The sequence below is a fragment of the Scomber japonicus genome, chromosome 4 (assembly GCF_027409825.1).
Source record: "Scomber japonicus isolate fScoJap1 chromosome 4, fScoJap1.pri, whole genome shotgun sequence".
NCBI lineage: Eukaryota > Metazoa > Chordata > Actinopteri > Scombriformes > Scombridae > Scomber > Scomber japonicus.
In genome coordinates, this window is record NC_070581.1 from 13,434,372 (window position 1) to 13,447,286 (window position 12,915).

General features: G+C 39.6%; 2 protein-coding genes across 2 annotated transcripts in view; both read left to right on the top strand.

Moving 5' to 3' along the window:
• ppih (peptidylprolyl isomerase H (cyclophilin H)) overlaps positions 1–12,915 on the top strand; it is a 199,262-nt gene that overhangs the window by 123,463 nt on the left and 62,884 nt on the right. The gene's annotated exons all lie outside the window — the stretch shown is intronic.
• acot7 (acyl-CoA thioesterase 7) overlaps positions 1–12,915 on the top strand; it is a 55,290-nt gene that overhangs the window by 14,417 nt on the left and 27,958 nt on the right. Inside the window, exons 4-6 of the mRNA XM_053317000.1 lie at positions 5,886–5,977; positions 6,285–6,399; positions 7,025–7,111. Coding sequence (XP_053172975.1) covers positions 5,886–5,977; positions 6,285–6,399; positions 7,025–7,111 — 294 coding nt within the window. The remainder of the gene's footprint in view (positions 1–5,885; positions 5,978–6,284; positions 6,400–7,024; positions 7,112–12,915) is intronic.

Sequence of the window (12,915 nt, forward strand, 5' to 3'; positions counted from 1 at the left end):
AGATCGTGCCCCCTCAACACACATACACAAGCATGCATACGCACAGCTGAGAGCAATGCATTGTGGGTAAGGCTTAAAATAAGCATGACGGTTCTTTCCATGATCCTGGTGGGTCACACAGCTACACGTACTGAAAAAGAGCTTTCTGAATCTACAAAGATACAATTTTTTAAGTGTTGTTTCAGATTTATTTTAAGCTCTGCTGAAATGAAATTAATAATGCCATTCTTAATTATTCAGTTGTCCTGTCATTAACACCCACAGTGTTATTTTTATAATGTAAAATCTAACAAATCTAAATTTTAACACTAAATGAAAGATGTAAAACTATATAACTATGTAACACCTTTTGTGTGAGGCTGGCTTGACTTGAATGCAGAATAATTTCTTGATGTCTGTAACAAGACCACTACTACTACTACATTAAAAAGGTCATTTGAGTATAACAAAAAACTATGTTCATGTGTAGTCTCTGCAATCCATCAAATGTGAGGCAGCTTTTCATCTCACATTTGAACAAAAGGACAAATTTAAGTATCAGTTCAGGTCTTGCAGTTGAAACATATCATAATACTTACACTGAGTATTGGATATTAGTTTTCAGTCAAAATGCTCTGTCCTAAAACTACTTCTGGCATGATTTCATCTATTCCTGTTAGGTTGTAACATCCCGCAGTGGGACTGTAGTGTAGTTAAAAGTGATGGAGCCTTGGCTCAGCACAATGGAAAATCTGTGGTTTTGATCATGGGGATCAAGCACTAAAAACAATCCTTGCTGCAATGTCTCTGAGCCTGGAACATGCTGCTCAGGAAGAAGAAAAGAAAACAGGGTTTTTTCCTGCTTGTAGGAGGTTGAAGGGTAGTGGGTAAGGTACAAGGTGGATAACAGAGAGGAGATGGATGGATGATGTATTGATAGATGGGTAGTTGGAGAAATTCTTGTGTTACAGCAGCAGGTTATCCAAGCATTGCACTGGACAGAAAATATTGGAAGAAGAGAGAAATGTATGTCTATCAAAAAAATAAACCCAACAAAAATACAACATAAAACACAATATAAAGAATATACTAGAATGCATGATAAAATATGAACATAAGATAGATGTTAAATATGTGTTCAAAGTGTGTAATTATGTGTATTTCACTATGAGCAAAGTTATTGAAGGAGCAAAGCAGAGTAGAGTTTGGCTGAGACAGAAACTATAAATCAGAGACTTCTCTGTTAGAAAGAGGTGTCGTAGAGAGTTATTGCTTTGGACAGGAAAGATTTCCTGTATTGGTCGTGAAACTAAACCAGTCTGTTAGAGAAAGTGCTCTGCTGACTGTCCAGTGGGTGATGAAGAGGGTGTTCAGGATTATCCATGATGGATAACAGCCTCTTCTTTCTGAAGTTGATCACCATCTCCATATTCTTGGTCACATTCAGAAGTGGATGATTTCTTCTACAAAATCATCTGCCAGTGCTGTGTACTCCTCTGTCACTCATACACCCAACCACTGCAGAGAACTTCTGGTGGCATGACCTGGAGTTGTACTGAAAGTCTGAAGTATACAAGGTGAAAAGAAAGGGCGACAACACAGTCCCCCGAGGAGCCCTTGTACTACTCTCCACCATTTCAGACAGAACTCTGCCCAGTTGGACAAACTGCGGTCTGCCTGCCAGGTAATCAGTAATTCAGGAGGTGGTGGACGTGTGTCCCCACATCTCTTGCAGATTCTGCCTCAGTAGCAGTAGCTGAATAGTGTTGAATGTACTGAAAGAATGTGATTCTCAGAGTAATCAGAGCAATCTGTTCCGTCTGTTCCATCCAGATGCGAGTGAGCTTGCTGCAGCAGGTAGATGATTGCATTACCTACCTTCAGATGAGGTTGGCAAACTGCAGAGGGTCCAGCAATGATTTCACCTGCAGTCTAAGGTGGGCCAAACCAGCCAGTCCAATGCCTTCATCACATGAGGTTTTAAGGCAACATATTGATAGTTGTTGAAGCTAGATGGAGTCGTCTTCTTGGGATCAGGAACCATGTAGAATGTCTTCCACAGCACTGGTATCTCCTCCTGGTTCAGGCTCAAGTTGAAGAACCCTGGAGCTGATACCATCAGGCCTGCAGTCTTGACTTGGTGGAATCTCTTCAGTTGTATGTTTAGGTCATGGTGTACACTACTCAGTCCCCTTTCCCCAGATCTGAAGGCTTTCTTTCTATTATTAAGAGGTACTTCATACTTTCAGGTCACTGGTGAACCAGGGCATGCTATTAAGGAAGCAGTGTACAGTCTAGGATAGCAAAGTGAAAGTGTTAACAGAATTTGATGTGTTCTGTGATGCAGTCTGTCATGCTGTTAATATCTTCCCCATGTGGCTTACAAAGCATATCCTGGTCTGTAGACTCAAAGCATTCCTGCAGTGCCTCATTAGCCTCCTGAGTCCATGTCCACACAGTGCTTATGGATACAGGCTACTGTTGGACAAGTAAAAGACGATGATAAATCAAGTGAAAGTGCTTGAAGAGAAAAAAGGGGATGAGAGCAAAGTGGATGGAAAAGGGAAACATATTTTGGAGAAAGAGAGGAAGAACAAGGACGGAAGGAACAACAAGCTAAATGAGAGATCTTTGAGTAGTGCAGGCTGAGATTTGGGACCACTCAAACTACTAGCGAACAGAAAGAAATGTCTATTTAGGAAACGTCCAGACTGGTATGAAGCACTGATTGATGCCTTAAACTTAGATTAAAGGGGATTGGATGAGGCATAAGCAGTGCTGGAGAGATGTTTCCTTCACTTAAGCACCCCTGTGAATAGTCAAATCAGTGCCCAAAAATGCTCTAATTTATAATTAAATGTGACAGAGCAGAGTGTTCTGCTGCCTGTCATAGAGTTAAACATGTTGCTGTCTGCCTGGGTGTCTAACCCTGACAGCTACTGGTGCTTTTTGTATTGTAGTTAATATCTGATTTGCTGGATTTATGTCCCGTAATCTGTTGTAAGTGTTACAATGGTAGGCACACGGGCAGTTTGATGAATTAGATCTTTTTGTTTTTGCTTGTCCTACGGCAGACTGCCAGACTATGTGGCTTTGGTTTCCATTGTTGCTACACTTACATCAGTATGTTTTATTACTGCTTATGTTAAAGTGCTTTCTGTTCGCCAACATTATGCTCCTGTAAAATCAGTCAAGTAGTGTTAGCTGGATCGTCTGCTGTGTAATATCCTTCCGCTCACTAGCAGTTTTCTTTTTTGCACGTACACGCACTCAATGCACTGTGTAACATGCGTCACACAGTCTTGCTCTACCAATACACCATCAATTAAAAAAAATCTGCTGCTGCCAGGTGTTATTTGTCTCAGCTGTCATCATAGCTGCCATAGTGCTCCTGCACTCACTGAGCTCCTCGTTCTAAAGCTGCCACCAGACGAACTTGATGAGCCATGTACAAAGTCACTTTGCTCTCAGTCAGTTTTTGATAGCATTGTGTCATAGCGTGTGGAAATTTGAGTGAGCAGATTTTTAAAGCTTGTGTTCAGGGTTGAGGAAGCCAAAATCTTCCTATTCACTAATTAATTAATTCTAACTAAGTAAGCCAGCTGTCCTTTGTGTAGTTAATTTGTAACTGAATTATCTGTAGTCACAATTAAAGCACGTACAATAAACAGATTTTTCAGTAAATATCAAGCAATGTAATTCAGATAGATATAGGTATATTCTACATGTAGTTTTTAAGGTGCATGTTGTGATTATTCTGCATCAGGTTTGTTGTCTCGTAAAAATGTACATGATAGCGAGCAGGATGAAGAGAAATATGTGCTGTTTTAGTGGACATACTGTGAAGGTTACAAGGGTGCATTCCAAGAGGCGACATGGTCAAACATTGACATTGCCTTCATTTGATGCAGAGGGATTTAAAATTCAAAGCCAGTTCCCTGGTTGCGCTCTGGTCAAAAAGGTCATCAGTTGGATTGGGAATTGTTCTTAGCGGTCGGTTCTTTTCAGCTATTCATCTTCCGTTCCTCTCTTACTCTTCTTCTTCCTCCCTCCATCCTAAACAGTTCACTTGAAAGGTCCAGCAGCAGCTAATAATAGACTGGAGTCTCTCAGTCTTGGTAGAGTCAAGGATATGTAAATATGCCTCCCTTTCTCCTGTGGGCAACTTCCTGGTTGCTGGCAAGGGCGGGAGCCAATGAGAGGAGGAGGAGAGAAGCCAGGTCGGCATAGCAACGAGGCCTGGCTGTCTGCACGGTTTAACTCGCGTGTAAAATGCAAATGTTATTCCCCAAGAGTAGCCTGCTATAAGCCTGTGCTCCCACTCATTTCTCTGAACTTCGTACTTCTTCCTGCCTTGCGCAAAAAGTCTTCAGCTGGTTTACCGTTGATCATTTTGGTCACAGTGCACACAATAATGTCACAATTTTCTAATTCATTAAGATTTTTATTTGTGAGATGCCATATTTTCATGACCATATGGATGCAATGCAAATGTATTCAGTATGTATGCATTTGACATAAGTTAGAATAGTAGCAATATGGGAAAATAAACTATTAAAAAAAAGATGAACAAAACATTAGTCTCATTTCTAATTTATCTGAATAAAAGCCTCATCTGTCTTAATGAGACAAATCAACCCAGTTCATCAGATGGGGAGACATAAATAATAGCCTTTAACATTTCAAGACAGTGATTTAATTCCAACCTGCTGGCTCTGTGCTGTCTCTTGTCTGTGTGCCGTAACAACGCAACCTCAAAATAGCCCCTCTCACTCTGTTAGAGAATTAAGTGAAAAGGTGTAGGTAGAACAGAACGGATATCACTTTGACAACCTCTCTGTCTGATTGCTGTGAGATGTGAGTTTTGTCTTCTGATCTTCTGGTTCTTAAGTTCCCGCAGAAAGGCAGAGCTAATGCTACAGCCTCCAACCACATAAACCTTTCATGTACTGAACTGTGTGGAACCACATGGAAATATCAGGCAAGAGGCATGTATACACTTGTCAATGGTGAACGTTTGATTCATGGATTTTCAATACAGGAGATTTCAGGAATAATATTTTAAGCAACGTTTCCAACAACACACTATTAATATATTTTAGTATGTAATATCTAAACAGTTAAACCAACATCATTTCCCATGATTTAAAAATGAAAACAGTCCTCAACATCTCAACAGTTTGACTCAACTGTTAAGGTAAAAAACAAAAAGTCATCAAGCAACACATTCTGCTCCTATAAAAAAAAAAACTCACTGAGGACATACAGTATATTCTGTCAGTTTTTGCAGAACAGAGTAGTAGACTTTGTAATTTTTCTCCTATGCTTTCCCACAATAAAGAAGCTTTTTAATCGTCACCGAAGAAAATGCCTTTAATAACTGTCAACTGCCAAAAGAATGAATGTCACAAATAAATTTGTGTATAAAGAATTTAATGCATGAGCTATTGTATGTCAGCCATTTTATAATCACAACATGAAAAGCAGAAAGGTTCCGGGTTTAGGGATTATGCTAAACCTAACTGAGCACTTCAGTAAATGTGAGCTTGTGTTTTTGAATAGGACATGAACAATTGTCTTTGAACAAAGTCCTCATTTTTTCCTTTGTTGGCGGAAGAAAGACTAATCTTCAGGCGGTGGCAGTGGATTTGTTAAAAACTGGATTGTCTTTTATTGGGTGTTAATAAAAGTAGCTGTTGTTTTGACAACTGTTTCAAAATCGTTTGTGCCATTGTTGTTTTATTTGAAAGACGTGTCAAAACTGGTTGCTTATTGGTTTGCAGTCATAAAACTTGAAAATTGTCTTTTCGCCCAAAAATATGTCTGTTTATTTGGACTATTTATTTAAAATTCCTCACGGACATTTTTCTTGGTACAAAAATTAAATTTTTTCTCTGTGATTTCAGGTGCCAAAAAGCTGGCTAACAAGGCGGCGTTGTGGTATGTCCCCTGCTCTCTGCAGAATGTTGACAAGATCACTGAGGTGCCGCCAATCAAGGTACATGGCAACTTGATTTTTCTGACCTTAATGGACCAAAGTGTGGCATTTTACCCTTTTGTAGATTCTTGTCAGCTTCTCTCTACCTCCACATGGTATGTATATCAGAGATGAGAAGGAACTCATGAGAGAGGGGTGGTCAAGATAAAGATATTGACATTTAACAGTGTGAAAGGTCCATTTAATTCAGCTCACTTGTATTTAATGCCAATGTGATAAAACTCTTCTTCTATACTGCATGCAGTCTCACAGTATGTGGATGTGTACACCTGTGCATATATTCATTCTCTATATATTCTACCTGTAGTATGCCAGTGAAGAAAAAGAGGAGGAGGGAAGGAAGCGCTATGAGGCTCAGAAGATGGAGAGACTGGAGACCAAGGCTAAGATTGAAGAGGTGGTGCCACCTCCACCAAGCCCAGGTAACAGACTAACCTCAAGGCCCCAAATCAAATTCAAATATGCAATCAGCAGGTTGTTGCTAATGTTTTTGCTCCCTCTTGGATCTTCATTTTGTGGTACAGTGGATATGCAGTATGTACAGTTGTAGTGTAGTGTTTTGACTGCAGCCCAAAGTCCAAATTAAATGTTTTAATCATAGCAGGACATTTTATTTAATCTGCATTTGTATGATAAATACAGATAAATCAGACTTTTCTCTTGAACACTGTAATTTTTCATTTTTTATATAGACAGTATTGCTAATTACTGAGGTAAAATGATGGCAACTTTCCATGGTGTAAGTGAAGAATACTTGCTGCTTTCAGTACTTAATGCACTCGGGTACATTGTGCAAAAACGTCAACATACACTGGACTTACAAGCAAAACTTACAATTTTATTGAATAATTTTCTAATTTTGTCATTTTCCATCAACTGCAGAGGATACGCCAAAAGGTACAGTATGTTAGCTCTTATGCCCGTACATAGCAATGACATTGGCTAGGTAGAATACAGAAGCATGTAGTTTACAACGGTTTTTCAGTGCAAAAATTACTTTTTTTCACTTTTTCTTTTCTTGTGTATATGTGTGTTTGGGCATTGCAGAGCAGCACACGGTTGGCTTCAGCCAGTCCAGTCTGATCCATTTGGTGGGCCCCTCTGACTGCACACTACATGACTATGTTCATGGAGGTGAGTCCAACAACCTCTTGTCATTAGGTAGATAATTAATCTTCTGTGAATGTCAGATGGTTAGAGAGTCGATCCTTTACCATTTACCGTTACTGATGAAAATGAAGAATCTTTAAAGGTCAATTGAGCATATTTTTGAATGAAATGACTACCTGCAATGTGAGTGGTCCCTTATAGTATCAAACTCAACGATAATTGACATCCCTCTCTCTCTGCAGCTCAGAAAGTTTGTTCAGACAGAAAGTGAAGCAGATTCACACCGTGCGTCATTCCTGTGTCCCTTGTGTTCACAAATGAATAGATTCAGCTTTCAGTGGTAAACAGGATGTCCAAAAACAGCTAGGAGTGGTTGATGTCACTTACCTGAAATATTCTCTAAAATTCGATGAGGAGTGCATGAAAACCTGAAGACAATTCTGTTCCTCTTCTCAGTTAATCCCAACAGCCTGTCTGTATTTACCTTTTATGGCAGACACATAAATACTGACTGATGAATTCAGTGTGAATTGTACATATTGTTTCTCTACATCTGGTCTGCATTGCAGCAAGCTTGCAGTAAGAGTTACACTAGGTCTTTCATCATGTCTTCATACATATACGTGTGCTCCCTACACACCATGGTGACTATTACGTCTTATACAAGCATTTCTGTGGGTCAAAGAAAAAATATGCAAAGAAAAAATATCTAATAGGCTCACTTCACTGAAGTATAGAGTAGTTAACTTGAATTTATTTGATATATCTATGGCATTCATATCAATACAAAGTGACAACTTTCAGTTTTGTTTAAAGTTCAAATGTACAAGCACACGATGTGATCGATCCAGTGGTAACAGCTGCTGACAAGCCATTTTAGAGCCCAGTGTTTCCAAGTTGCCCTCTGTCACTTAGCTTCCAGTGTCTATCAGATCTCATCCTTACACAAGTGAAACAAAGAGCATATGAGCAGCATCACACTGATTGGTATTCAAGACAGGAACAGACTGGACCCACTGCTCTTTGTACGGTATCAAGATGCTGCGGAGGATGAAACAGAGACACATACAGCACAGAACATATAGCAAAGGGTTGAAAGACAGAGAGAGAGTTGGGCTGAGGGAGAGAGATTCACTGAAGTAGAAGAAAAAGAAATGTATAGATGCAACGACAGGAGGAGATGATTTAAAAAAAACATCTCTTATGAGTGACCAAACAACGCCTGAAGCTTATAAAATCATAAAGATGTCACAGTCACACACTCATAAACACACTCATGCACATATATAGTACTTATTCATGTGTTTACAGCTTATTCCGTTTCTCATGAATCTTGTGAATGAGCTAATGAATCACCGACCAGGTTCCTCACAGTTTTACAGCCTTTGGCTTTAACCCCCAGAATGTGAGTCGACACTGTATGTACTGTGGCGATACAGTGGAGGAACAGAACATGAAATACTGCTGAATTTAATCCAAAGTGAAACGTCCTTGAGAAAGAATGTTGTGGCTTTTAGTACTTATGTTCTCCTAAGCGAATGGACGTGGCATGTAAGAATAAAAAATGCTGTTAGGGGAGTGTAAGTGTGAATACATGGGAGTTGTGAGTGATTGTTCTGTATTTGTGTTTATGTGTGCACTGTTGCGTTGCTAAAATAACTGCTTGGGTTGTTTTAGTTCTGTCTTACTTGCGCTGACAGCACTCTGTGCTGTTATGAGCATGGCTGTAATAGTGAAGAACAGAGTGACAAGGACAAAGCACGAAATAGACAACAACAACAACAGATGGGAAATTTAAAGTCATTGTAACAGGAAATTTATGGTGCTGATGCCGTTTCCAGTTCTGTGCTTTGCTGACAGACTACTCAGAGGCTTAAATTGTCCCTCTATGACTCGTTTTTCCAGCTTGTTAGAATTTTGGACCAGGCTTATCTAATCATCTTTATATATAAAAACTACTATTTGGATTGTGCCTACTTTTTGCAGGCTCCTTGCTTGCAATAAGTAAAAAGGGAGTTTCTACTATGTAAATTAACAAAGGAAAGCAAGGAGCTTCCAGTTCTCTTTTTATTGTTTCTCCCTGGGCCCTTTTCCCCACTCGATTTGATCTAGATTTCTGAAAGAAACGTATACAAAGTACTGAAGAAAAAAAGCACAGAGCAAACGGTACAGAGAGCAAGCCAAGATTAAAAGCCAGATTAACAATTGATTAAAATGAGTCCAGATATGATGGGTTAGCCACCCGTAACCAAAAACCCAGTTATCTGATGTCCCAAACAACATAAAAAAGAAAACCTTCACTGGCTTGACCTGGCTGCATCTGTAATAAATCCAACATTTTATCAGCACAAAACAGATGCTTTTTATCACTCGAGGTATATTGTTGCTGGCAGGACATTCCTGCCTCGTGCTGCCATTTTTATTGGGGTCAGCTATGTAAAGAGGCCACCAGAGAGACACCAGATAGTGTGGACGAAAAGCAGAGGAGAGATGTTGACTGAGAACGAAGGGGAATGAAAAGGAGACGGGGCAGGACGGCAGGATGAGAGGAGGAGGGGAGCAGGGCGGGACAGAGAAGTGTTGCATGTGTCATGGTTGCCTTTTTAATTTGGAGAGCTCGCTGAGAAATCTGTCCAATTAAAAATCAAATGTGGAACAAGCATACAGGTCATTTAGAATACACACACACACACAGCGCCGCTCTCTCTCTGTACATGCCATTGCTCATTAGGCAATGTTCCCTGTTGTTCGCTGCTGCTGCTTTCACTACACTTATTTTGTTTACATAACCGAGTCAGGTCAGGCAGTCAGGGTTCTCGCTCTCTCTTTCTCTCTTACTGTGTAGTCTTTACTCTGTCTTGCCCCCGCCCCCAACCCCCATCTACACCCTTGTTGGAAAAAGACAACTGACTTTTACATGACATTGACAGGCTATTCTGTTACTGTCTCCTCACAGTGGTGTGGAAAAGTGGCCTACTTAGCTTGAGCCTAAGGAGACATAAAGCATATGCACAAACAAATGAACACTCAAGACACTGTCCATCTGACCTATTATCTATAAAATAATATATCTTTAAGTCTCATTAAATAGCCTTGACCAACTGACAGCGGATAGTAATTACAGAGCCAAAGTATGACACCATGTTCATCTAGCCAGAGATTAGACAATAATGTAATTGAGCTAATGAAGGCTAATACATATGTGTCAATGTAATACTATCTATTTGGTCAGTAATGATTTGACAGTCATACAGGATTCTATTCTGTGATATATGGGCATCAGATTCTTACACCGTGTTAATCACAATACAATATACTTTCTTACTTACCTCAGCCATGCAGACAGTTTTCATTTTGTTAGTCAAGGTTAAGATGTATGTCTGATATTTAAAAGTTTTTTTCTATGGATCTACTATGAATACAAGAAAAGATCCCTTTGAAACTAGTTTTCAGTCAATCCTGTCTGTTTCTGCATAGCCAAAACATTGTTTCTGAAAACCCATGATGCTGACGTTTAGGGACAGATATCTCAAAAGTTAGAAGATATGTTTTGAACTTGAATGAGTCACATTTGAGGAGTCATTTATCATATGTATTGATCAGTAAAAACATGCGTGCACTGGCAGTTGCTTGCCTCTAGGAAAAGAGAAAAAAAGGTTTGCGATGATAACCAATGTTTACAACAGCAGATATTGTGAGGTCAAGCCCTGTGACTGTACGGTTGCTCTTTAAATGTAGACACCTGCATTTGTAATGAAAGTCTCCAACGTGCCTGAAACGTTGTAAGCGTCGGAAGAGATCAGAGGCATACCACAATGCCCATTAACATTCAACATTCTTCCTTTTCATTCTCTTGCTTACTTTCCTTTTCTTTGTTGCTTTTTCTTTGCTTCTGCCCACCTCTCCTCATTATCTCATGCTCTCTCTCCCTCTCTTTCCACTCGCTTCCTCTTTCCTTCATGTTCTAAGCAAGTGTACCACCTGTTTCCATGGAAACAGCAGTTGATTGCCACAGGTGGACACCACTGCAGTCTGATTAAAATAAGTACACCAAAAAAAAAGAATGAAAATAACACATACAGTGTTAAATAGTGTGATGTGTTCTCTATGAAAAATTTGATGTGTTAAAAAAAGAATCTGTTTTGTGTGTGCTCATGCCACTGATGTATGATTTCATTTGTATGTTTGCATTCTGTACACACACAGCAGCACAGCAGAGATTTAATGCAGTATGTGTGTGTGTTAGAGTGTGTGTGTTAGAGTGTGTGTGTGTGTGTGTGTGTGTGTGTGTGTGTGTGTGTGTGAGAGAGAGAGAGACACAGAGTTGAGCCAGGGATTGCCTAAGCACAGGAACACATCCATCACTGTGACTCTGTATTATCTGTCCCCTGCTCTGATCTATGCTCAGTTGGTATATAAACATGCCAGCGCCAGACACAGAGGAATTCATGGAGACAGGGATATGTCCACTGGAGCTTGTGTGATCGACCTTTGTGAAGTGTGTGTGTGGATTGCTTCTTCTACCTTGGCAGCCTTCTCATCTCCAAAACCAACACTGATTCAGAAATAATACACTCATGGACAGATATACTGCAGCTTTTGCACCTGTTTTTCAGTTGTGGCCCAGGGCATCGCAGTTTGTGTTATTTGTTCAAGTGTTTGCAAGGTGTGCCTTTCTCCTCACTGTAGGCATTCAGGGGAGGATCATGCAAATAATAGTTAACAGAGGTTGATTATGTATTCTGCTGGATTCAACAAGATCATGTGTCACTTTTGTAGATACAATTATCTACCTCTGAAGACCAGGCACAAACAGAGTGGCTCAGAAAATAAATGTGCATTAAATAAAAGTTTGTATATGACTGAAAAGCTTTTGATATATAGTTAATATATGATATGTGTAAAACAACATTAGGTGGACACTTTTGGTTTTTGCACATCAAACTTTTCATCTTCTTTTTGTTTCCCATGAATGTGTTATTGCCTCCATGTGTATTTATGATAAATGCTAAATATTATAATATCATAATTGCATGAATAATATTTTCAGTCATATTTTTTCTGTTGTCCTTTCTTTTCTGAGCCCAGTGATCTCATAGAAATCTTGCTGCTGACTGTGTCTATGAGCTCTCCTTCACTGGCAGAATGCAGCTGTAGGGCAGCACCAAGCGCAATTCAGGAGCTGACCTTTTAATGAACTGCTCTTTTAGTAAACAGATGCTAAATACTCAAACTTGATGAAAACTTCAGTGCACATTTGCACACATTTACATATTCAGATGCGCTGGTGTAGCTGCTTTAAGTCTGAAGAGACAAGCCTTTGAAGATCTGGACATTCAGGTAAAAGCCAAGCCCCTGGTACGAAGGAAGGCTCTGCTGTATTGTGTAGTGGTCAATAGCAGATCTCAGAGCTCATTCCATTAAATATGCCTCTGAAAACTCCCTCACATCCGCTGGCAGGATGGTCACACAAATGGTAGCATGCTTGAGGAAGCAAATATTGATCACATTTCCTCCACAATCATTAAAGTTATGGGAAACCTGATCATAAATCAATTCTTTAAGCTATAGATGTAGGTGATAAGGTGATGTACATGTGATGTACTGCTCTAAGTACATGCATCATGAATTTTGTGTGTGTTTTTAACCTAGAAGGAAGGACAATTTGATCAATGCTGACAAGCTGTCAGTTGTTCATCAAATGTGAAAAACTTGTGAAAAGGAGTGGAAGAGTCTGCCACACATAGTTATTGTTTATAAAACAGTTTTCCAGTAAGTAATATTTTTTCCAAAAGCAGGACATAATCATAACAAATTGTAATGACGTG